The sequence below is a fragment of the Nothoprocta perdicaria genome, unplaced genomic scaffold, assembly GCF_003342845.1.
Source record: "Nothoprocta perdicaria isolate Ctin4 unplaced genomic scaffold, notPer1 scaffold_7, whole genome shotgun sequence".
Lineage (NCBI taxonomy): Eukaryota > Metazoa > Chordata > Aves > Tinamiformes > Tinamidae > Nothoprocta > Nothoprocta perdicaria.
Genome location: NW_020455976.1, coordinates 5,383,064 through 5,410,856, shown reverse-complemented (window position 1 = coordinate 5,410,856; position 27,793 = coordinate 5,383,064). Strand labels below are relative to the sequence as shown.

The 27,793-nt window shown below is 37.1% G+C and overlaps 1 protein-coding gene across 4 annotated transcripts in view; it reads right to left on the bottom strand.

The window, feature by feature from the left end:
* VTI1A (vesicle transport through interaction with t-SNAREs 1A) overlaps positions 1 to 27,793 on the bottom strand; it is a 251,075-nt gene that overhangs the window by 200,629 nt on the left and 22,653 nt on the right. For all 4 annotated transcript variants that reach the window (XM_026050558.1, XM_026050559.1, XM_026050560.1 and 1 more), the window contains exon 4: positions 2,037 to 2,114. In XM_026050558.1, the coding sequence (XP_025906343.1) occupies positions 2,037 to 2,114 (78 nt within the window). The remainder of the gene's footprint in view (positions 1 to 2,036; positions 2,115 to 27,793) is intronic.

Below are 27,793 nucleotides of genomic sequence, written 5' to 3'. Positions count from 1 at the left end.
ACACATAATCCAGACAACTGCACCCACTGGTAAGTTCAACTTCAGTCGGAACTCTGTGAAGTGACTGCTTGCACCCATAAGCATAGGTGTAGAAGACAAATTCAAATGTAAATCATGATGTTTCATATGAAAAAGATGGAGAGGTTTACTACTGGAACAACATACTACACAGCAGGCCTTCATATAGTTTAAAGAAATTATAGTAATGTAACATTCATACATTCAGAATAAGGTATGAGTGTAAAACACCAATATGGGTTAAACAAAGGATTTTGATTACCTAAAAGACATAAAACTTCTTTCCCACCCAAAATTTTCCTTCATTTAAAAAGCAGTCATTTAGAAAAAGAAATCATGTTAACAAACAACAAAGTATTGTGTGATTCCTTGAGAAAAAAACACCTTTCTTAATCAACTGTAAGAGTTCATAACTCACAAAAGGCGCATATGTGAACCAGTTATTTAGACATTCTTTAAAAAAATGAAAATAAAATTTTATCCCATCCTTACGAATAATATATTCTATTGCTTATCACAATTGGCCCTTTATGCCAGAAATTGCACACATTTTTCTTGAAACATAAAACCAGTAGCATCTTAAAAGAAGTAAAACAAGAATCTTAACACTTTTAGAGGACTGAGTTTATGTTCATGATATGCAAAATGTGAAAGTCTTGTCCTTAAAACTATCCTTGCCATAAATAAATTATTTGGGGATACAGAAAGTCTTCCTCTTTTCAAATTTTGCAAAACTCCTTCTTATAATATATAAGATGATCATTATCTTTTATATCTACTTCTTTGCACGGACTTTGGAGCTGCTATATGCACTACAGAGTCTTACATTTACAGATAAATTGTACATTGCATATAATTTCATTAATATATGCATTAAAGTCCATCACAGGATTTAAAACTTAATTGTACAGCACATTTAAAATGCTATATAAGATTAGGACTTAAGGAGTCTTTGTTTTAAAATTAATTGTACTGGGATAAGTCTTGGAGTCTTACTTTTTTCTATCCGTAGTGAAATTTACACCAAAGATAGAAGATACTAAAAATTTCAGAATGCAGCTTGATTCTGTTCCCATATTTAATACTGCATTTCTCAAGCTTCAGTTATGCTACCAAAGTATTTTAAATTCTATCTCTCCAGCAGAGAAAGTCTCATATTTTAGCAAACTTTCAACATACTTCTAAACCATAGCTTTGATTATTGCTAAGATAAAGAAAACTATTTATTTTCAAGACAACAGACCAAGCAAAAATAAAAGACCACCAGAAACTGTTTTCAGAACTTGTAAAACAGGCTTTATTACCAAAAGAAATATTACACGGGTCAGAGTCCCCTGAAAATAATGTCCTCTCTATAACTTTCAGGAGTCTAGCAGGATGCTCACTGTAATGTTCAGAACAACAATATGGATGTAAGTTTTGAAAAAGCTTCAGGATTATGAGGCTTTCCTTCATTAAAAGGAGTGGACAGCACTGTACATTCTAGCACAACACGTGTTATGAAAGCTTACTTTTATTAGTACAACTTGTGTTTTTACCACAAGAGGAGAAAATCTGTTTAGGGAAGGAATCACACAAGGAAACCGAGTGGGGTACTGCCTAATTCTAAGAGTGCACTTTCATTTGTTTTGCCTGCCAGTGTTGATTTAATTATACTGCATTATTATCAAAGCTGCATTATGTACTTTTTTATTCCTTTTACATGTGTTTGAGGTGAGGACCTTGGCTTTGTCGGCAAACAGCGCGTTTCAAGTTATTTTTTAAGTACTAAATAATAAAGAAAAGAGAAGAAAAGATTTTTTTTAAGATAGCAGACAGTGATCACAAGTTAAAGGGTTAAATGTAAGATCTCCAAGAAACATTTTGAAGTTGATTAAGACCCCAGCTTTGCATTAAACAGTATCACTTCCACATGAGTTGTTGCTAATGCTGTTAAGGAGCAGCTTGAGAAGCCCAGTGTGCCAGTGACCTCCTTCACCCTCCAGCCACCCACTAGGGCTTCTTGATTAGCATCCTACCTGGTTCTCTGAGGAATTCCCGTCATCCCCTAGGAGCTCATTCCGCACCTCATCACTGTAGGCGATCCGTGACCTTTTCTGTAAAACAAAAAGAAGAAAGGGTTAGGAAGTAAAGCTCCGAAGCCATTGGTATCAAGGATGATCATCTTAAACCTCGGGAGCCCCCTAATGGATACCTACTTGATAAAAAAAAAAAAAAAAAAAATTAAAAAAAAATCTGCAAGCAAAAGTTATTAGAAAGTTCTTCAAGTGACATACATCGATAAATCATCATGGCAAAACCTCAGCATGTTTGCTGTGATTTCTGAGAGAGTCACATCCTCAACATTTTACTGATGAAAGCGGCCTAAATAAAGCTCGAGATAACATGATCTCAGGACTAATAAGAAGGCAACCTTAATAGGCTAAATACACTAACACCAGAAGCACTGATGTGGGGGACAAAAATGCATTCATCTGAGGAATACTTGCTGGGCTAAGAACTCAGACCAACACTACAGCAATGCCAATAAATAGGAAAGGAAGATTGAGCTTCTCCTACACCAAAAAGATAACTCTGAACAGCACGTTTGACAAAAGTTAAAACTACATGTGCATAACATAAACAAATCTTTCTTTTGCTGTTAATGCTATAGAGGCCTTCACGAAAAGGACCAGAAATCCAAGTGGAAAAGAAAGGGGACAGAACAACAGTATAGTACAACATCAGTTTACAGCATTCTGTGGAAACACCACAAACTGAGACAGACAATCATCCATTGGATTGTTACGAGACAGTCAATATTCATAGTTTATGAGTCCCGGACTTTCTGAGAGCTGTTGATTCTAAATTAGATCAAGTACTGAATAGCTGAAAGGAAGCCACTGAAAACTGCCCAAGCAGCGCGCTGGTCAACAGGACAACAGGGAAGTTCATAAACAGACCATAGCTCAGCTTGCAGTTTCTGTGTTGGCCAAATAACATTTTTATAGCCAGATAACTCTACTTACGTGCACCATTAAAAGAGAAGAAGGACATTTAATATTTTTGTTTGCTTTGTTTTTTGAGGATGATCCTAAGTCTTCATAACAGGAAGAAACTCAAGCAAGCACCAGGACTAAGGCTTTTCTTTATTGATTGGAATTGCTCTTACGGCTCTGTGGAAACAACCTTCTCTGTATGGATAATCATGCCAAAAAACATGCTTATGTCTATGGCACAGAACACAACTCATTGGAAATTACACTGAGCACATGGAAAATTATTACTGTTGTGATGAGCAGGTTGAAAGCAGATCACTATTTCCACTAGAAAACTAGCAGTTGAGTCAGCCTGGTAGTGCTCATCTCAGAGCAACACAATTCAGCCTTTTATCTTGTGTAGTTCAAGTATGCCCTTTATTACCATCCTCACTGTTCCAGTGCTTACCACCAACACGCGATTTAGTTGCTAGTGCTCAGCACTAGATTATATACTAAAGCTACAGATGTACAGAGCAAGGACAAAGCATACCAGGGACTTGCTACAAGAGCTGAATTGTGCCAAATCTTTTGGAGATCTCAGCTGTCACAGTTTCATACTAACCAAGCAAAAGTAGTCTACAGCATTAAAGGAAATGAGAACCTTTAAACAGGCTGTGGTATCAGAGCTGCTTGCTTAAATTATTCATTTCATCACTATGGGGGACTAAAACACTCCACAGTATGCAAGAATATCATATGGAGATAGGTTTTGTTTTTCTCTTTTTTCACCAAAAAGCCAACAAATTGGCAGAGATTGTTCAATTATATTATTTTCCTATTTTTATTTGATAAACATCAAGCAAAGGAAGAAATTACAAATACATGCCAATAAATATCTAATCTTTACTTTTTTTTCAATTAAGATCCAATCTCCCCTTTGAGGTCCAACAGTTCAACTGTACAGTGTCTCTCCATTTCACAACACGACTCGGTCTCATTGATTTTGGTAATGTTAAACATATTTGTCATTATTAGACTGAAATGGGCAACACAATGCTTTATGAGCTTGTTCTCCAGTGAACAAGTTGTCTAATTATATGTACAGACTGAGAAGGTCCTTGCCTACACATCATTTATTTGAAATGATTTAACTGGCTGATATTTTCATTCATAAGAGACTGCACACAAGAAAAAGAGTAAGAGTATCCTTTATGGGAAGAAAAAATCTCTAGCAGCAATACCATTTTTAAAGGCTTTTTAAAATCCTTTATATCATCATCACTGAACTTAATAAGTATCATTGCTCTATTATTGCAATAATCTGTCACGATTTGAAAATCAGCAATTATATTAAAAGAAATAACCCCTTGACTACAATTAGATGTAACTCTTTGCAAGAATCAATAAATAATTTGATACTACTTTTGATCACAGTTTCACCACCAAATGAATCAATAATATAAAAGAAAAGGCCTTTGAACTAAAATGTTCATTTGTTCTTTCAGGATTTGTCCAAAATATCAATATATTGGTACCTTCAGTTGCGATTCTTTTTTTTTTTTTTTTTTTATTAAAGCAACATTGCTAATACTTTCAAATGCAGCTATCAAAATTAGTGATAACAGAATAGTTCATCTGAACTCAAAATTAAGTTTTTTTAGATTTTTTTTTAGTTCATAACTATCAGCTGTTTATAAATATGTACTTTAGCCAAGTGCAAGAATGATAGTTTGAGCTGGAAATGTCACACACACTGCTACAGTTTGAAGGAACCCAATTCATAATGCATTTTATAAATAGTTAATGACTTCTATACATAAGCTAACCAGGCAAATCAAGAAATTGTCAACATTTTTAGTCTTAGTTGTCAGTTACCACTGTCTACTGGTACTTTATATGTATGCTTCTAGAAAAGACAGAAGCTTTACAGAGTTTGTAATGCAATGCATTTTCTGGGCAGCTCAGTATAGGTTTGAGAGTTGCTCTATACATTTTTTTGTACGTAAAGGTCTGACATATATGGAACTATATCTTGTATTTTAGTTTCTTGCAAAGGTATGTACACAAAAAGTCCTAAGCACACTGGTGTTTTTAACTCAGTAAACCTGTTTGCATTCAAAAGCAGTACACACACGAGCACAGAAATGCACAAAATGGTTAAGCTACTTTCCCCAACAACTTCAAGACAGAGAAAGTTTCAGGAGCTGTTTAAATGTACTACAATATCTAGGTCTTCCAACAAGGAAGAATTTCTGATTCCAGGCAGATCTCACTTGGTTTATGAACAGGATTTTTGCATACTGATTGGGTGATTTTCTTAAAGCCCTGTTCAAACAGATACACTTGCTCAGTTCTGTCTGGCAATTTGGCTTTAAACAATCTGTCTACTTGACCCAAGCCTTAACATTTCCCAATAGAACTGAGTATGTTCGTGGGCAAGCACAGCTAAATTAGAATTGAAATGAATTAACTCAGCTTAAACTAATTAAAAACTGTGATCTGCAATCCCACCCCCCTGTATGATTCTACATGTGAAGCAGGGCACATGTAACCAGACTGTAAGAATTCTGCTATACCACTAATCTGAGCATAACAATGAAGTTCGCCTATTACTAAAGCATATGAGAAGTTAATTTCCATGGCCTACACATGGCAAAGCAATTGCTTAAATTGCCTCACCTGGGAATTTAATACAATGTTATCATCAGACCAGCCACACTGTAAATAGATTTATAATGCTTTCCATGTGCTGGGCTAGGTTGCATATGAATTAAGTAATGATCTGGTATTACAATACAATCAGCTAGTTCCCACACCTGGCAGACAGGATATTTTGCTAAATTACTACCTATACAGCTACATCACAACATAAAAACAGAAAAGGCAATGGGAAGAGAAACAATCTGCATGGTATATGACTGATTTTTACATGGTAACCAAATAAGATGCAGATAGAAAGAGGTATCCCAAATAATCTGACTCCAACATCTGTATAACAGAACACATATTTATTCACTTCTATTCAATTTTGGCCTAATTTTCCGCATTCTATACTTTAATTACTCATTCACATTCTGCAGTGCTCCCATTAGCAAAGGCCAGAACTAGCCAATGCCCCCTCATTCCAGCGTACTTGCAGCAATCACCTAAATAATTGAAATAAAGTATCACATATTTTTATACCTGAACCAAAGAATCGCTTTCCTCCTAAATGCTAAGCAATCCCATGAACAGATAACCAAACTTGCATAGTTTCAGAGCAACGGTGCAGTTAACCCTTTCATCTCAATCTCGCCGTTTTCAGCCTCAGTGTTTTAAGGATGAATTCAACAGATTTTTCTTTTTAAAAACAAATATAAACAAAGGAAAAGCTTATATATGCACAAATAATTGTTTTCATACAAAATCCATAAGTATATCCTAGTGCATATAAATAGTTGAAAAAAAATTCAGGCATCCGTTTCAGATTTTGGCTCTGTTCTAAATAAATAAATGTAAATATATAAATAAATATCTGAGATTAGCATGCGTAGAAGTAATTTGTAGGAGAAAATTCTATTTTATTTCCTTTTCTTTACAAAGTAGCAGTTTTACCATTGAGCACTGGAGTGAAAGGTGGAAAAAAGTGGCTTGTTCTTCGGATTGCTTAATACTGCAGAGTCTGGACTTAATCATCTTCTTCTGAACTTCTTAATCATCTTTAAAGTTTTTATTTAAACAGCAGCACAACAACACTTTGTCAAAAAATAAAATCATAGAAATTGTTTTGGAAATTGTGTTCCAACTGCAATTTTCAAAACTTTTACATTTCACTGTAACTGTGGTCTGCAAACAACAGATTAAGACCCTTCAGACTGCAATAAGAAGAAAGAAACTGATTGCATAGCACTAATACATGGCACAATGCAATGCTGGACTTTCAAGGATTTCCATGCAAAAATTAAGGATAACAGATGACACAGGTTTGGCCAAAGAAAATAAACTATTCTGCAAACCCTATGAAACAGTCCAAAAGACTCCATCCAACTGTACACATTCCTGGTAAATTCCAACATCTAGGCCATTCCCGGGCTTGCCTTCTCTCTTCTCATGTGCGCAAAAGAGACTGCAAGCAACTGTGAAAGAAAAAGCATACTTAAAAAAATTGTATTCCAACACTTTTCCAAATGTTGTTGGCCTCCTACAAGAGCAGAGGGAACCCAAACCATCAGGGCTAATGTGAAATTAGTGCTGAGATGGTATCACCCATTTTAAACAGAAGTCTTGGGTCTATAAATCTTCTCTTCAATAATCATCATCATCAAACACGCTCTCGGTTTCATTAGGGGGTGAGGGCAGGAAGGGAGGTCAAGCCAGTCCCCATGAGGATGCATCGTATTATGTTGGTAGCGAACGTGCAGCTTCTGCCAACAAAACTATCTCAAACTCATGACCAGTGGACCATGTATGTCACCACTATGGCTGTTGCTTAAACAACTTCCTAGATTGTATGTGTTGTAGTTGGGCCAGAAACAGATGACCTGTGAGGGAATTGTTACTAACAAAGATGATTGCTACTGGGAAAAACATCTCTATTTACAAAACCAGCCAATATTCAAGTGAGTTCTACTTTTTAGAGTTAATAACTTAAACATGGAAAACAACGGCAAAAGAACACAAGAAAATAAAATCCAGAGGTCTGAAACCAGAGAAGCTCTCCCTCTCTTTTCTTTCATAGACAATGCTCAAAAAAACTCACTACCATCACTTACAGTATGGAACTTCTGGTATTGAACTGAATGGAGCCTACAAAAAAGGTTAAATAATTAAGTACTGGAGTTACAAATACAAGCCTGACAGAGAGGCATGGCTTGGGCTCTGATAATACTCTCTGAATGCAACAGTGAATAATTCACAGAAGCCTAGTGATTATACCTTTGTTAAATTTTATTTAAGGAATCACTATTCATAATCTTGTTTGAATCACCAAATCCTGTTACTAGAGCTTGGTCTCTAGTATTTATAATATTACTTTATTTTTCCATCAAAAATCAGTTTCTCAGAGGATCTTTTGCCTTTGGGGTGTTGTACATAGCAGTTTGTCCTGCACTTTTACATGTGTGTAATGATCCTAACAAAATATACAAGGTATTTGCTGAGGCATGATAGGAATCTCAATATTACTACAAAGGTAAAAGAAACTTCTCTAAGAGCCAATATATGCCTTCTACACCTCCAGCTTGCACCTAATTGCTATCTACTACTACCTATATAGCTTCTTCCTATAATATGCTTTTCAGTAATCCTATTTCAGTATTTTGTATAGCTCCTTTCTACTGATTTCCTCAAATGACCATTATCTAGTGTACCAGACTTCATTACAAGACATACCTTTACACACCTATTTCATCAGCTAAATTAACCAACTTTCTTATTCGGTCAAGGGAGGCTCCTCTAAATAGTATACGAGACCACTTGAGTTCCTTCCTCCTTAGACTCACCTTCTGGAAAAGCTTCTTGCTTCCAAATGAGCAGCATGTGGATGTTGTAAGACTTGCCAGACAGCCTAGCTTGTTAAATCAGGTCCCAGGGTTGGGTTTTATGAGTGGCCTTTAACTTGACACATACAGCAAACACTGTCTTGCAGGCACTAAGGGCACTAGGCTGTGACAGCAATGAAAAAGCATGGCAAAACGAGCAGAAACAGCCAACACTAAGCCAGTGTCTCTGACATGAGTTGCTCCTCAACTTGCACTCAGACAGCGCTGCAGAAGTGTTTAAGATTGTCAATACGATCACTTAAGCAGCAATCCTTCATCAAATCCTACAGATCTCCCTCCCAAACTAAATAGACAAAAGACACACACTGGATCTTTGAAGATACTCACTAAAGTTACTAGGCTGCTCTTCTCCAGGAGACTCTGCCAGATATGAATAACTTCAGACTGCAGTCAAATGCTTTTTAAAGGACAAGTAGCGACTACACATCAAGATCAAATACTTCAGACCATCTTCTGCTCCAAAGACTTCATATTATGTGGGAGGTTTCTAATTAACATAAATGTTTCCTAAATCTCAGCAAATGAAAACAAACTCCAGTGTCTTGGCCCAATAGACAGGTGAACTGGGAATATGAAAATACGGAGACATTTTCATCCAAGTAGAGTGTAAGATATTTACACTACAAGGACTAACCTTTAAACAGAGCATTCCCAAAGACAGTGAGGCAGAGAGATAGACGCCTTAGGGAAGCATAAAACTAATTAGCTCCTGCCACGTTAAAGGATGAGAAAGCTAACAGATCAACCAAAACGAGAAGCATCATTAAAATGCCTTTGTTTCAGCCAATATTTCCATCTAGAGCCTAGGTTCCCATTGCTAGCAGCAACGGGACATCTGCTGGTATGTTCCACCAGCTCCTTCCCTTCCCAAATGAATGTGTCCCAGCGTTACTTCCTCCATTGGCTTGGTTGTCTTTACCAGCCTGTTCTCTCCCAGGAAGGTAGCACAGAAACAGGCACCCGCAATAGAAAGCTGCAATGGGGCTCAAGCACTTGCTGCTCTTGAACGTCGCCGTCACCCCTTTCAGCTCTCCCACCCCCCGGATACCTAACTGTAGGTTATAAACTAGGAACGCTCTTATTTTCCAGCCTTTTAAGCTTTTCTGCTAAAAGCACAATTTTGCTGAGCCCTATTAATAAACTATATGTTTTGTCCATTCTGAACTCCAAGAATAAAAATTAATATATACATAAAATGATAATCACAGATCTCATTTCATCTTAACAAAAGACTGTTAGAATGAGGGCAAGGCAGATGAATGAACTGTTTTCCAAGGCAGCTGAATTATCCCATCTAAAATTGTGCCACTCTGATAGGACCTATATTAGAATAAAGAAACTTTAACAGGCCCTTCTGAAAATAGTTTTCATTGCGTAAAATGGTATTTTTACGCAGTGACCTTCTTTCACTGAGCATATCCAGTCTCTCAGAGATACATATCTACACAGATATCTGGATATAGATACAAATACACACAATTCTAACTCCTAAAGCTAACATATAGAACCATTTTAATTAAGCTACAGGAACACTGATTCAGAAAAAAAGTACAAAATAAACATGGTCCATTGCAGTAGCAGCAGACAATTTCTGACTTCATCATCAAATATAAAATAAAATTGGATGAGAATATTTAAATAAATAAGAAAATAGCTTAATTAAGGCAAATGGTATACAAACATACCCACGGCATGGGCATTTTGTGCATTTCAGTACACAAGATTTTTATACCATTAGCACATTAGGTAATACAAGTGATTAACAAAACTTAAAATGAGAAATATTTTCTGGGTAGCATTGCCCAATAAAACAGCTTTTTGGATCTTATTTTCCATGCTTTATAACTTTATTACTTGTGTGCCCACATCATCTATCTGGACTTCCTTTTCTTCCTTCTAGTTTGTGTGTGCTTAGTCACAGACACAATATCTTGTTTAAAAAAAAAAAGAGAAAAATTGCCTGAGTTAAATGATTTTAGTAGTTAAATGGTTGCAGTTAGGCTTTGAATTTTGCAGCAGATTGAAGGAGGAGTAAATTTGTACCTCCATAGCTCCCTACCAAGCAGCAGCCAGGCACTACTGGGACAGAACCAGTTGTTTCATGCTGTGTTAAATCAATAGCAATATGATAAAACGCTAGCCCATAGCTTGGCCATGGCTTTTTCTCATTTTATCACAAGCTGATGATTAGCAGTTCTTGCTTTACACTAGGAGATAAAAGTCAATTACTAATCCACTAATCCACTACCTATAATTTATCTATCTAGAGTCCTCCTGCTTTTCATCCTGCCTCTTCATTTGAATCCCTTTGTCTCCCCCATCCTGTCCAAATATTTATAACCAATATTCCTTTCTTCTAGGGTACAAAATGGATGAAAAACTATTATGCATCCCTGTAACAAAAAACAAACAAACAAAAAATCCCACTCCAAAAGTGCCTCTTGGGTTTAATTCTTCAAAACGTGAGCCCTAAGCATCTCAGCACAGTATAACAGAAAGGCATTACAACCATACAAAACCTTTAATATTTAAAGTGTCGGAGTGTCTGACAGACAGACTTCAGCTAACTTGTTATGCCTTCCCTTTATCTGTAGCATAATCATAGATTCTCCTTCCAAGTGGACCAAGACACCAAATGCAATAATGAGAAACACTGGCATAGGCAGCAACTCATTTTTCAGTATATATTGTTATATGCAATATACATTTCTGTTTTGTGCCTGTTCTTATGCATTCTCCAACAACACTTACACATTTCTATTGATCTTATTTGGCTCCTGATTCCTAACTCTTCAGGGACTGGTTCAATTTATATAATAACCTCAGGTTGAAATTTCCACCTAAAAATGAAGTCACAAAAGTTCACATTCATGTCGTTCTTTCTCCTCTATCACTCACCCATCTTCCACCCTAGACTTTCCACAGTTTGTACCTTCTTCCCCCAATTTATCACCTGCTTCCTCAGCATAGTTAGCTCTTTCCTCAAGCAGTGTGATGAATCATCATATATTGTTCCCTGTTCTCCAGTCCTTTGGTTGGTCTCTTATCTGCTGACTCTTTGGTTCTCTTATCTGCTGATCATCCTAGTGATCCCTTCCTTCTGCTCGATGTTTGGGTCTCCTCCAACCATCCTCTCAGCTCTCACCCATTACCAAATGCTTCAAAACAAACATCATCAGCCATCCCATGGAGTCCATTCTGGTTTCATTGTCACTGGACTCTGAACCACAACACTCACTGCTACTCTGAGCAGCTCCACTTTACTGCAGGAGAACAGCATCCCTTACAACCAAGATCACAAGAATTTCTGAGATGGCTGAAGGAGTGACCCCCGTGTAAGAGTTCAGATGATTGCTAGATGACAGCTTAAACTTTTTTTGACCAATGTGGACATTATTTTGCATGACCTAAGATATTAGAAGACTTTGACCATAGAAGGTCAATTATTGACAGCAGAATAATGAAAAATCTATCAATATACTCTTGTTCTAAAAATTTATTGAACATCAGTTGGAACACTGGAGGTATTTCGTTAAAACACATTTCCAAAAGTGACGGAAAAAGTTCAACAAAAAGAAAGAAGGAATCCAATATATAGGATGTGTTTTATTCTGAAAGATCAAGAACAAATGAAAACATAGTTCGAGCTGATCTTTAACAGGCTCTATTATAAACCCACTATGCTTTCATTTAATAAAATTATCTAGATTTTGCATGGCACAAAAAAAGGTATGATTACAGAGTTTGAATCAAATAGATCAGTAAACCTACAGAGATTTGAGAAATAAGCAAGGATTAGGGTCTTTTAGGAAATATTGTTAAGTAAATGGGTACGGTATTAGGTAATAGAGATGTCTACAAAAAATCCTCATTTAAAACAACACTGATTCAATATACAACATATTCTGAGAAAGTCCAAGTACCAGAATAAATACAGCTTGCCCATAAAGAAACTGCAAGAGTAACACACAGCAACGGGAAAGAAGTCTTCATGACTAAAACACATGGCTTGTCTGGCTGTCAGTTGAAGAAAAACAACTTGTCCTGCAGGAAACCAGAGTGACACCTGAGCTGTAACTCCAAAACATAAGCAATTCCACACATAGCTGTGTGTGGGATGTGAAGTTGCCTGCAGATGAGCTGGGGAATATACACATCTGAGGGGGAAAATGCCAAGGACCTAGAGAATCAGAAATGTCTGACTCTCGCACTTTAAAACTTCTTTTATGTTTTTCAGTGTTTACTAGATCATTGGATTTCATGTTATTGATATAACAATCTCAATAGAAAGAGGATATTTTGGCTTCTTATTTTAGCCTGGAAGAACCATCAGAGTGGCCATTAGAAACCAGTACATGTCTTCGTAAATACAAGCACCATTTATTCTGACTGTATATTCTATCCATGAAAATCCAAACAAGATTTCCATAGACAGCCTCTAAGGATGCTGCATGCCCTATATCAGCCTGGAAAATACTGCCAAAGCCTAGTGGTAGCATTTCCTACTCCACTGTTTGGAAATGTTGATCCATAATAATTTGAATTAGGTTAAAAGTGATGAAAACCCAGAACATAAATTTCCAAAAAGAGCCACCAATCAGATTGACAGAGTAATTTACTCGGGCACTATCTGCTAAGGGAGGAGTGAAAGCATTCTTGATTTTTCTCAGACTCACCCAATCTCTCTGATTTCACACAAGAGCATCCCTTGTGTCAGCTTACTGTTGTTCTCCGGGGTTGGAAATTTCCAATTGTTATGAAGAAACTACTGTCTACTATCTTCAAGAGAACGGTGCACATACATATTTCTTCTTTGTTTGATTTACAGACCAGAGGAATATGGATTACCTCTGTTATCAGCACAAACAAGCGCTGCTAAAATCTTGGCATTCAGTCAGCTTTTATCTTGGGGACCCCAAATTGTTCAGTTAGGCAACAGAGGGCACGTATCTAGATTGAGCCATGATACAAACAGACTTTTGTCAGGTGCTCAATTTGTATTGGGGAGCATGCCAGCAAAAACAAAAGTCAGCAATTTAAAACAACAAACCAGCCCCTGTGCTGACAGGAACAAATTACTATATTCCAAATGAATAAGAATTACTGTAGATCACAGATCCTGAGCACAAACATTTTACAAAGGGCAAAAAAAGTATTCCTCAGATTAATTCTTCACAGCAACTCTGTGCTGTGGAGCAAACAGAACAGGCTGAGTACAAATAAAATACACCAGCACAAAATAATACAAATAAGTTTGTAAGAGCACATAAATAATAAATTCCTTTTTGTTGTACCTCCAACAACCGGCAATGCTAAGACAGAAGATGAGCAAAGACTCATTAGAGCTCAAAAGCAAACCCTTGCAGTTGGTGAAACGGCGCAGCGCTGTGTTGTACTTCTAACACCTCCAAGATGTGGTTTCTAGGCAATGACCCTGCAGAGGCTGAGTGCACTGCCAGGGTGAGGCAGGCATCTTCTGGGGCAAAGATAGAAGTAGCTGCAAAAATACAATATATTTTGTCAGACCATCCTAGGAGCAAAACTGATTTCTGTTCTTCCACAAATCACACAGAAGGTCTAGCACAATCTTTTCAAAGAAATCTTCTGATCACTCTGTAATTATTCCTTGTAGAGTGACCCCATTCCCTAACATACCATTCATGAAAAGACCTTGAGAACACTTTCTCTCTGAAACTTGGTAGCAGGCTAGAGAGACCTTAGCATTTGAACTCGGAGTTATTTTTCTTTCATGGGTTACAGTCCTCAAAAAAGAAACTTTCACTTGCAAGCTAATTAGAATGAAATTTGTCTAAATAAGTTTTTAACCCCACTGTTTGAATATTCTTTTATTTTCCCCTTCTTTTTCTTCCTTTTTTAAACTCAGTTAAGAGCTTGCTCACTTTCATTGCAGCTTTTTGGCCAGCTGACAAAAGAAGCTGCAGTCTTTTCTTCATGATTCTAATTTCTTATATTAGAAATTACAATCCTAGAAAACAATAACAATCATACACAAAATAGACAACCGGTAAGCTTATACCAAAAGATATCACCTTGTTGGACAATCACTAATAATTAAGCTAATAGAAAAAGTGCACAAAACCAAGTAAAAATCAAATAATCTTTAACTATCTGAATACTGCCCCCTAATACCATATACTGTTGTGCCATTCCATCATTTACATTATGTACATGGTGATTACAAATCTACAGCATAAGAAACAATCACAAACCACCCACCTTCCCTTATTTTAAGATCTTCAAGGGAACTGATAAAGTGAAAATAATTTTAACACTAATTATAATCAAAAACTGTAAATAAATCAAAAAACTGTTGGACTAGATGATCTCTAGAGGTCCCTTCCAACCTTAACCATTCGGTGATTGTATGATTCTAGACCCGAAGGCTTTATATTTTATTTGTAGGAATATGACTCTTCTGTGTTGAATTCAGCAGAGTCCAAAGCACAGGTAAAGAAAGTTCAAAATTCAAGTCAAAAGCTGTATTTAGAAAACTGACACAGCAGGGAAAACTCTGGTGAACAAGGGTTGGGCAGAGATGGGAAGAGCTTCAACTGATTTATTACCTTTTAAGCAGAGAATACAAGAAAGTGACTTTTCTGGCCTGATAGCAGTTAACAAAAACACTTTCCTCCAAATCTCAATTGCTAAAGTTCCTTTTAATGAGGCTATTGATTTGGGGGAAATACCAAACTTTTCTTATTTTACCGTGACAGCATTCCTGTCATATTTTCCTACTGAATGAGCAGGGAACATAGGAACACCAGCTATGTGGCTGCATCAATAAACTCTTTGATTCTACACAGCAATTAATAGAGGAGCATGCGCCAGAAGTCTGAAGAACAAGCACTTCACTTTTAAAGTTTTTAAACCATAGTTAGGAGTATAGCTTCACTAGAGAAGCCAATGTGAAGGTCAGATATTTTCTTTGGGCAGGGAGGGCGTCGTTCTACCTTTACAGCATCTGCCACAGCCCCCCAGTCTGAGGATGGCATTGAATGATAAGTAACACGGTAATATTAGACAACACTTCCCTTCATTTATAGGAGAGCTAAGGCAAAAATATCAGGCTGTCTGTGTAGTTACACAGGACTATTCAGAATTTACCAGTCTGACTTAACCTGTCACACTCAACACTCAATATCACCCTCAATACTCAAGACTCAGTATTAACTTAATTTGTCACACTCAAGACTCAATATTAAAATTATTTCAGACAAAAAAGTTGCACTTCCAACTCATTGGAGGCACTTTCAAACAACTTCTATCTAAAAACAGTATAGTAAAAATTATCAGAATGACTAGTATTGATTCTCATTTTTCATAATATTTTATTTAATGGAAAGCAAATGAGATCAAGCAGGAGAATGTGCAAAAAGCATGCATCTTTAAATTAGAGTTTTATCTTAAAATATCTGCAAAGAGATTTAAAAAAAATCTAAAGGAATTCTTTCAACACATTTTTCATAGTTCACTTGTTAGTTATTGCAAATATTTTAAGTGCTCGGTTTTTTTGGTGTTGTTTGTTATCTATTTTGTTTTTTCAAAAAAGGTTTTATGGTAGTAGCCTCATGTCCATCTGGAAGATATGTTAATGTTTATTTATTAATGGTCTTTATTAAGAGCATTTATTAATATGTTGAACAATGCTAATTTTAGTACAGGAAACTGTGGGGCTCCACTGATGAGCCTCCACTGTGAAAACTGACCTTTTTTTCTTCTCCTTAATTTCCTATTTTTGACCTAATCCATCAAAGTGCCTTCTCTCTTATGCCACAATAGTTTAATTTATTGAAAAACCTTTGCTGAAAGGAAATCTACGGAATCTCATCCATACACAGCAAACTTGTTAATTTTGCTTAATTAAAGAGAGGTTCAAAGTTGCGTACATCAAGCAAAATGCAATGGAGTGAATTAATTAAATGAAGGGTATGAAGTGCAGCTGTATCTTCTAGACACTACACAGTGCGTATTTCCCTCAATATATCCATAAAAATTTCTTCTCACCATCCAAGTACATGAGAGCCACACAGCCTAAAGATCTGCTGTGAAAATGTATGTGATTTTAATTTATCTTAAAGAGAACCTTTGCTGACACCTAGCAGATAAATGATTAATTGCACTTCTTACTGGATTTATGGAAGCCCTATGCCAACATATTTTAGAGTCTACAAGGAAAAGTTTGTCCAGATGGAGAATAGATGATATTCATGTGCATAGGGAAACACACACATTCGCAGAAGAAATCAAAGTACAAGTCACAAGCATAAGGAAGTACTTCCTAAAATGATGTCTTTGGGCATAGATATTCTCATCCCTTGTATAACACTAGACATCTGTACAAATCTAAGTAGATAACAGCTTTAAGACAAAAGAAGAATCAATTCAAAGCAGAGAACAGTACATCACCTCATAACTCCAATAAATTACTAAACAGGAGCCTTTAATACTAACAATATGATAGAAGTTCCCATTCCATCCACAAGAGAATAATGTTGCGTAGGATGAAACAAATTAGCAAAGGAAGCTGTTAATATGAACCAAAATTAGTATTATTTGCTGCTGTCAGTTACCAGGCAAACTACATCCCTGATCCCCAGTAAGCATGACAAAAAGCTAGGAAAACCAGGTCATTGTATGAGGTAGATCATGGCAGCATCATCCTATTCTCCTACTTTCAAGTCTGGTCCTTCAATATTTTCCATCCACAGATCTCTAGTTTAATTCACAACATTTTTTAAGTCTAGGAAAAAATGCAGCTCTCACTCTGCAGAAATTCTTCTGTGTGATTCTTCTTCCTGTTGCCTTTAAATCCACAACTTTAAGCTCTGATTTCCACTGGCGATACAGATGCAAACTGGAGACATGCCTTTCAACTCCAGAATCTGTCGGTCACAGCAGAGTTTTTTTCTTTTCTTTTTTATAGTAAGTGCTGTATAAGGGTAAACAGCTTCAGGATTGCAGGGTTATCCTGAATTATGCTCCAGCAAAAGATAATTCATTTGCCAAAGAAAGGTTCTCTCAAGGTTGTACTCAACATGTTCACGCATTTCATGTGTCTTTGCAAGATCCAAGATTTCTTCAAATCTTTCAGATAAATTCTGCCCCTTCCTGTAAAGATTTAAGGATCAGCTTTGCAACAAGTTTTCAGTTTTATTATTTTAGCTGGAAGGCCTACAGGCCCAAAAGGCCTCTGGACATACTGGTCGCTCAATCATACTAGAACTTCATATAAAAGAAAACACATCAATTGAAGTCTCCAAATAGTAGTATCTCCAACTTCAGTTCTTGAAATAAACAGACTTATTAGTTTTGCATAAAAACAGAACCCCTTCAGTTTTAAAAAGTAATATATTCACCATACAAAGCCAATTGACTTGAAGAATTGCCATTAATGCTTTGCTCAGTTCTTAATAATCATAGAATCTTTAAGGTTGGAAGGGATCTTTAGAAACCATCTAGTCCAACCCCTCTGCACACGCAGGGTCACCTAGAGCATGTGGCACAGGGTTATGTCCAAAGGGGTTTTGAATAGCTCCACAGAAGGAGAATCCACCGCCTCTTTTAGCAACCTGTTCCAGTGCTCTGTCACCCTCACTATCAAGAAACTTTCTTCAACTACTCGTGATACTACTTTGGAATATGGATACCAGAAAAAAAAAGAGAGTTTCTTTCCGAACAAAAGCCATTCAAATATTGTCTTGATCAGACTAAAACATCTTTCTTGAGGCAAGACCTTGTCAAAGGATGGAATTTGAAAAGTACTTATACAGAAAAGCAAGGGCTCCTTATTCATTCTTTATAGGTTATTCATGAGAATTTGAAAATCCCGCCCAGCAAAAAGGCGTCAGACTAGAATTTTTAAGAGAGACCCAAGCTTTGAAAACCATCAAGGAACTGAGCACTGACTCCAGGGTCCTTTCTGAAAAATCATAGGTAAAACCACAGGGAGAATAAAGGTAAGGACGGCAACGGCAGCAGTCAGAGGCAACGCTTCTGCATCTTCCTACAGACCTACGGAGAAGGCAGTTTTTGATGACGGTCTCAGCAGCACCTCCAGCTTCTGTGCTGAGCTGTGAAGCAGCTACAGAAAGGACTGACACAGGGGTGGAAACAGATCAGGAAGAATCAGATGGAGAAAAAGAAAACAGAAAAAAGCAGGCTACCACCTAATTATGTTCTTGGTGGAAGAGAAACCCAGAAAAATACCAAGATGAAAAAAGTTTAAATCAGCATCTTCCACTAAAAGCAAAGGGGAGATAGGGCACTAATAAATATTATCTCACCGAGACACAGCTGCAGCTCACTTCCCTTGGACTTGCAGCTGATAATCATGTGAAAGACATCCAACACTTGCAGCTCTTCCCTAAAGTTTCCTTTCACCATGGAATATTGCAGTAAATATGATCACATCATTGCAGATTTGGTATTTCTAAGCTTGAGATGTAGTTTGATTTTCCCTGAATTTAAAAAGCTGCATTCAGGTAGGTTAGTACAAAACAACTGCTCTAACTGCTCTATCACTGCATTTATTCGTACCTAAAGAAAAAAAGGCAGAGCAAGAGAATTACATTAAGACACTGAGATAGCATTTCAAGGTGTTTTCACCAAAATGGTCACTGGGGTATCAATTTACAAGGCTAAGTGGTGCACAGAAGTACAGAGAAACCTCCTCCAAGCAGGATTTCATAGTCCATACTTCTAAAACAAGCAGATTTAAAGCAAGGACATTTCACAGGTTTTTTTATCCTTCTAATTTTGGAAAACATTTTTGTTCGAACCATACATGGATTAATTTAGTTGAGTTAAAAGCTTAGTAAAACCTTTTGATTATTTTGGGGTTCAAAAAATATAAAGTTGTAAACTTACTTGTTGCCTGTTATTTCAGCTATTTCCTGCCTTTCCTCACCAGCCTCCCAAGGCAATGCAAGGATAAAATTAACTTAAATGTGTTTATATATAAAAAGAGTCTTAAGTTATATATATAGCACTCCATAGCTGCCACAAGCCAAGCTAGCATCAATGCACTCCATGTTCCACTGTGCTATAGCACAACATTATATGTGCATCCACAGACACAAAAAGTACATACCCAGATCTTGCATAAATTTGGGGCATCATTATAAAGTTTATGATATATAAAATGCAATGAAGTAGTGCATAGTTTGACTGAGGAATAGAAGATGCTTTGAATGAAGGCAGCTCAACACAATTACAACTTTGTATCTTCATTATAGCATACAGTTAGAGAATTTGAAGGCACATGGACATTTTTTCACCTTAATCTAACATTTTGTTTCATCTTTTTTTTAAATAGGTTGTGTTTTGCTCCATTTTACACCTTAATTTTGATCCTTGCTTCTGGTCCTCACTTAAAACACAAGCCTGACAACATTTCAAAAAGTCAGTTTTTTAGCTCTTGCTTTTGCTCCCAAGGCTGGAGCATTTGGGACAAGTTCCCCATGGCAGAGCAGTACCTTGTCATCCCAGGGAACTTGCTTGTTCTTGTAATAAAACCATAATGATCAGTTATGTTATGCCACATACGCAGCAGTGAGACATAATACACCTGGGTTTGAGATCTCCATATGGGATCAAGCAGGAAATAAACTAGGTCTGAATGAGAAATACTGATTTAATCCAAAATACCTGAAAGAATAGCAGAAGGGAGAAGATGTGATTAGCCACATTGTTTTTCCTGGGCATGTTCCTTGTCTCCCAGTTCTGCCTATTGTGGAAGTTCGTAGTCAAAAACTACACCAGGCCCCTGCCCAAACCACATAAAGAAGAAAACTTGTTTCAAATACACATTGATCCCATTCAAACATGTCTAAACGTTAATGTATTTCCTCTCAAACACTCTCCTGCAGTCTACCAGTCCATTATCATCCACGCAGTAAGATCCATCAGCTGCCTAGCTAAACATGCACTTAAAGCTGCAAAGCTGCTCCTCTCATCTTGAAGCCTTTCTGCCAACTTTGCCGCCAGAAAAGGTAGGGGAGACCAGGCAAAGTGCTGCGTGCTGCAACAAGGGGGAAACAGTGGTAAGAGGGACAAGCGGCTCCTTTCAGTGATCTTGTTTCTAGCTGAAAAGGTGGAAGTCTGAGCAGCTTTCCTTCCCTCCCATCTGTCATAAAACATAATAAAGCGCAGGCCTGTATCAGCAATTATTATTGATAAAACAAGTGCTGTGCCATAATCTTTAGAACAGGATGTTTTATTTTATCAGTCTACAGAGGAACTTGCTCTGCTTCCCAGAGCTACTGACCAAAGGCAAACTAGATTCCTGCCCTACACACACACACACCTTCCCAATAAGCAGCACGTTTTGTGCCAGTGATGTCCCTGGAGTTCAGCACTGCGTTATCTGCAGTTTGGGGGAGAGGGAAAACCTGACCTTACATAGCATTTTACAAGGAAAGGCTACATGTCAAAGGGCACTAGTACAAATACCACAAAAATAAAATGAAAGAAAATATGAGGGACACACACACACACACACACACAAATAAAAAAACCCGCAACCCAAAACACAATAGAAACAATACTTTGTGTTCCTATTTTAAGTGCCTCTGTCAATGCTATATGCATAGCAGCTAAAGGCAAGCTGGAAACCAGCCAGGTCCTGGCTGCCAGCAAAAATTTTGTCACCTCCTTTGAACATCTGAAGTATGTTTACCCAATAGATTTCATTAAATTACACTTCCATTAGGAAGCATACAATGTTGATACTCATCTCAAAGATAAAAGGGATCGCTAAGAGGCATGTCATCCTGCTCCCCAGCTGATTGCTATTTCTGGGCCAATCAAGGAGAGGAGCCAGAACAATACTTAGTTAAAAAAATGCAGCATCTCCCCAAGGACTACATACTAAGAGACTGCAGCTCCATTATCAAAATGAGCATATCATTAATGACAATACACATACAGCGCGTTATTTTAATACAACTCACACACAACAAACAAGCTGTATTTGGGTCATTAGCTGAATTTGTAAAGCAGTATTTCCAAGGGTTAGAAACTCCTTATCGAGCTATGAAGTTTATAGGTTGAGGGGGAAACAAATATTTCATATGATCACAAAATGCAGTGAATAGAACAACACTGTGTGTTTTGAAGTGCATTGTAGTAGCTAACAGAACAATAGGCTATTCAAACACAAGTTCACATTTTAAAATAAAGCAGAAGTAATTTAAAACACCAGGCACTGTTTTGTTAAATATCTTAGAGGGATAATGAAAGCAAAATACCACTAATGCAGTTTATATTGCATGTATCACCTTTTAAATTATTTTTATTACCGTACAGTTGAAAAAAAAATTGTTACAACTAAAAAAAATCCACGGGGGGAAAAAAAAAAAAAAAGAAGAAGCTATAGTGGTAGTGAGGCAAGACAATAGGGAGGGAGAGACTCAAATTTTCAAGTCCACTTGGACTATTTAGCTCTTCTTCCACAGTGGGCTGAACCTTTCCTAGTGGAGAGGAGGAGGAATCTTTGTCTCTAAGCATCAGCATTAGATGTGTAATGTTTACAGTGCTTCTGAATTTCCAGTTCACATAAACATCAATAAAGGGAAAAAGACAAAAACAAAACCACACAAATTAAAAAACTTGAATAATAGGAATGGGTTGGGAAGGATACCTCTTCACAGCCAATGTCTGGCCAGTCCTTTTGCAGCAACCTGTGATGATTACTCACTAAAAACACTCCTTGCTCAATATTCTGCAATCTAGATTTCAGCCAGTCTCATTCAACATGCAGACAACCTTTTGGTTTAGCCATATTTGACATATCATATGAACTCCAATTATTCATCTTTTTGCAATTAATCATCTCACAATTACATTTCCTGCACTTATAAGCATCCAGCTGGGAACTGAGTTTTAATCTAGGAAATAAAAAAAAGAGGATCCAGGTTTCTAACAAATTACTTCTAATTAACCAGAACCTTTTCTAGTCATTCCAACCTAAAGATGCCTACAGCAAATGAAAGCATTTATTGTTAGCATTCCTAATGATATTTTAAAATTTCATTTCAATTTCCCCAATGAGCAACTTTCAGGAAATTCACTGCACTTATATCTTTTTAAACAAACATTCTGTTAAGCAGGAAACGGGCAACAACAAAAAAACCTAGGGGAAGAAAAAGAAAGCTGGTATTAAACTGTGCAGAAAATCTTCTAAATAAGACTAAAGAACTAGAATGTTAATTGATGGCAATTTCCAAAAATATGCTAAAGCCCCCCTGCCCAAGCCCTACCAAAGTAATTGACAATCTCAAACCTAAATTCCAAGATAATGGTTTAAAAATGAAAAGGATATTTTTCAGGATAAAATGATCAAAATTAGGTCTATTCTACTACACAAGGCAGCAATTTACAGACAATATACAGGAAGTGCAGCAGAAGAAGCCACCTGGCAAGGTAACACAGAAAACTAAGCCAATGGTGGTTAAATAACACACAGAAGAGCTTTGCCGCAGATCAGTTCAATGATTCCCACAGGGAAAGATCTGAAATAAGACTCATGTGAAAAATGCTTACTGCATCATTGGGAATTGCTTGGTATCATAGTAGGCAACATGAGGTAAGTATCCAATATGATATAATTTTATTTAAATGAAGTCTTATCAATTTTCTCCAACTGTTTTAAAAAGTCAATGCAACCACTTGACAGAATACAATCACCTTTCATGCTTTTGGAGAGTTTCCTGCCAATTATGCAATGCTAAAGATCTACAGCCCCAAACTGTCTAACCAACAAACTATAAAATGAGAATACTCTTGGTAACTAGCCTTAAGTAATACATAATACCTAAATCAGTTTGCTAGCAGAAATATTTCAGCTCAGAAGGTTGGTGTTCGTTAACATGCTACCAAATTTTCTACAGTACTAAATAGGACTGCATTATTTAGCTGATTCATTCAATACCAAGTAGTTAATTATTCTGGAAAAGAGTTATTTTTAGTGCATCTAGAGCCTTCCAAATCTATTAAATTTTATAAGCCTGCACCAGTTCCTCATTACTTTGTGTTTCATTAACTTTCTCTGCAGGAACTTACAGAAGACCAAAACAGTTGGTATATTTTCATTTTTATTTATAACAGAGTTCCGGTTGCAAGAGTGGACATCTTTTAAGTTATTTAAAACAAGGGAAAAGCAAAATAAATAAAAAAAAAGTAACTTCCCACAACTAGTATTGTAAATCCCTACAACAGCAACAGCTTTAACGTCAACAGTCCAAATGCCATGAACACTGAACCTCCTGAACTTCCTAACCTGATCAACTTCTCTTTCATAGTACATTATAGACAAAGTAAATGAAAAGGATGGATCATCTTTGCTCAGATCTGAAGGCACATCCTTGGCTATCATACAGATAACATGCAAATTACTCGGTATTCCCAGTTCTCTCCGATCCCAGCTTAAGAAATGTGTCATGAAATACCTATCAGTGCATTTCCAATACCGATGAAGGATATGTGCATGAAGAAATAACAACATGATGGAAAAGTTTGTCTTAGTTCTGAAATTAGTCACCAAAAGAAAGTGAGAAGAGTTGAGATGACAGGAGGAGGATGGTGTGAAGTGTAGCAAGCTGTTCTTCCTTAAGGTCCTTACACAATTAAGGTAAGGACGTAAAAAACAACTTGGGGAGGCTACAGGCTTTGGTGGGAACTCTACAAGTCTGTTGCTTACATAGCCATGATACAACAGGTTGATATGCTGAGGTGCACAATCCAAAAGCACTACACAAATAAGAAAGTCCTTTATCTTTCTCACGTCTAGAACTACAAGAAACTTGCAGGTCAGTCGTGATACTTGGGACAATTTCATAACTCCCACTAACATCAAGCTAAGACCAGCACTTCACGAGCCTGGTGCAGCTGAGCTGTACAAGGATTTTGAACAGGAGCCAAGGATTTGAGAAGGTGCAAGAAGAAAAAGCACAAAGCCCAAAGTGCTCTCTTCCCAACTCCCAATGGCAAGAGAGGCCCCACAGATACATGCAGAGCTCTATAATAAAAAGACACATAGCACAGGGAAGTGACCAAGAAAGCTCTGGGTGGCAGCAGGACCTCGCTGCCAGGACCTGTCCCACCCAGCCACTGTCCCATCACCCAGGCCAAGGCTGGGGTGGGTGGGCAGTCACCCAAGGGTCAGAATTTGGATCAGGCCTCTGGCAGGAACAGGGCCCAGGTGGGGCTGGAGATGGCACCACTACGGGGTGGTGGCGTCAGGGCTGGAATGGGGCCTGGATCTGGTCAGGCCCTGTGTGGACTGGAAGAAGGGCTGGAGGAGCCTGTGGACTCTGACTCGCTGGAAGCTGGGGATAACTTTTTACACAGTTCTTAGTAACTGCAGCTTGCAGAGGATGCAGGAAAAAAGGTTGACTAGATAACACTCTGGATTTACGTCACCACTGAGGAAACCGGGGTCATATAAATTAGAAATATTTTGTACACTAAGCAACCCTGACCCGTGTTAGAGCCAAGGCCACACGTCCGTTGCAACAATAAACTGCTCTAACATGAGAAATCACATTTTAAAGATATTTTTATTGTTTTACTGCCCTTGAGTCACCCTTACAAGCCCTGAACCATCAGCCAGTCAGGAATGAGCAGGTGATACTACAGAGAGGTTCAGAAGAGACTAGACGAACATGAAAAATAAAAAGAATTAGAAGAAAAAACATACTCTCATCTGTAGTCATTTAAGTAGGAACACCACAGAGAAAAGCTCTTAAGTGCAAATCTTTCTTATTGCAGTGTTACTTTCAGTGGCACATGAAACAGCAATGATAACAGGCTCAAAAAAAAACTTTGAAAATAAAGTTAAAAGATACATGTAACTTAAAACTAACATCTTTTCCTACACAGAAAGGTTAAATTGTGGGGTTGACATTTGCATTTGTTACGTTGTCAACGCTTCCTGCCTATCAGCCTATGTACAAACAATATCTAAAGATGTCATCTACATATTTATGCCAAAGGAGTTTATGAACAAGACCTGTCAGTATATTTTAACACCTTTCCAAAACGTCAGCTTTCATCAGGTATAAACACAACATGTTTAATTTATTAGTTTGGTTTAATATAAAAAGTTGACAATCATATGTCACCATAACTATTGATAAGGTAAATAAGGACTACAGGAAAATGTCAAAAAGTTATTAAAATGTTTTTCAGCTTCCTGAATCAAATTGGATATATTGGCTTTTCTCTGTCAATAAGTGCATCACACATTTTTCTTCATATGGCTATTTTTGAAGTTGTGTGTCCAACAGTGAAGTTTACAGACATACTATAATTCTTTGAGAACTTGAATTACATTTTGACTGTTTGGGGAAGGGCAAAGCGCTTCATTTAACGGAAAACAAAACAAAAACAAACCATCAAAAAGGAAAAGAAAAAAATCAGGCAAAAATAAATGCCTTGTCCACTTGTATTTAAACACACGAGGATTTTTTCTTCTGAAGTGATCTGGAACATATTAAATGGGGAAAAAATGTGGTGCACGAGAAACTCTGAATAACTCTGCAGTCAAGCAATGCAATACATTTATTTCCACTTTCTGCAATAGATGTCTGGTTTGTTTCCCTTGAGATAAACATTATCCTGCTTCCCTTTTTTTTTTTTTTTTTTTTAAGTTATAATATCAAAAAAGAGCCCAGCGGGCAGCACAGCCTACTTTCAAGAAGTCTTTTTCCTCCCTTACTACACAGCCATACACAGTCCCTTAAAAATGAGGCATTCCAGACAGATTGCAATCGCTCTTTAGAAGACAAACTCATTTATCTGAAAGCAAGGATAAAGTCAATAGTCTAGATTATTTCAAACAGTCCTTCCCAGGCCAAATCTAGGACAAATAACATCGAGTAACACAGAGAAGCTTAAAGGTGGTGGAAAACTGAAGAATAGACTGGTCAATGACAGGATATTTCTTTTCTGGAAAAGGAATTTTCTTCAACGAGTCCCACTCTACAACTCAGCACAAGATGTGTGGAGAAGAATTTGATTATTATGTAACCCAAGTTGACACTATGATTTAATACTATAGACATAAACAACTATTGCATGTCAAAATCTCTTAATCATGCCATAAAACTTATGTGGCAGGAGGAAGGATATTGATTTATAAAAAAAAAAAAAATAGGTTTGCTGAACATACCTACAAGGATTTTATGTGGATTTCCTCTTGCTTAGATAACAGGAGGTTTTACTAATTCATGTCACTTTTGCAGTAAAAATCATAAGTACAGATGGTATAGCTTAGGACTTAGATATGGAATAGCTAAAATATCAGTCACTAATCCTTGTTTGATATCACAGAATTGACACTGAAGACCTTTAAAGTGCTTTGGAAATGACGGAGACCAAGAAGCTTTGTTTTTTTTCTGCTTAAATAAAAAGTGAGCGAAAGAACAGACACATGATCTGTCGTAAATAATCTTTACACAGTGATCAAAATGAAAAGATGATCTGCAAAATTGAAGGCAGTGAAAAACTACTAGTTACCAGATTTCAGTCTATGAAGCCAGGCATCCTGGCAGGGAGAGGAAAAAAGGAGGATGGGCCTAAAAGGATATTCTTCTCCAAAATAATACCTTTAACAACATAAGAATAGATAACAGATCTTGGAGTTCTTCCAGTGAATCAGTGAATATTAGCCTGAATTTCTGAATACTAGAAAACATTGTGTCTATTTGTGGAAGTGGCTGCTGAAGCTTTATCTACTTTAGCAAGTGGTTCTGTACAACAGGTTTAAATCAGCAGATCAAAACAGTTGCTGCTGAGACAAATACATCTCTAAACGTGCTATTTCTAGGTTTCTCTAAAATAAATTTAGTTTTGTCTCTGAATCAACCAATCTCACCTTACACACAAGGCTCAAGGCGGTCTGAAAGACCAATCACTGGTTCAGACCCTTCTTCTCCCATTAGGGCTGGAGTGTGTGTGGGGCACACCTCAAATGAAGCTTCCAATTTGCTTTCCTCAAAGAGAAATCCTGCTCACACACATATACAATAAAGTGAGGAGAACAGAGGGATTGGCTTCCAAAAAATCACAGCACTGCCAAACCAAGACACCACTGTACATGAAGCTTCATGAAGGGGGAAAAACCCCACTAAGACATTTTCTTTTAATATATAAGTAGTTTGCAAGCTGATGCTAGGTTATGATAGAAGGTAACTCAACAGGTGTCCTTATTAGCAAAGTACTTTTTAGCTACATATCAAGAGTAAATTTGTAAAG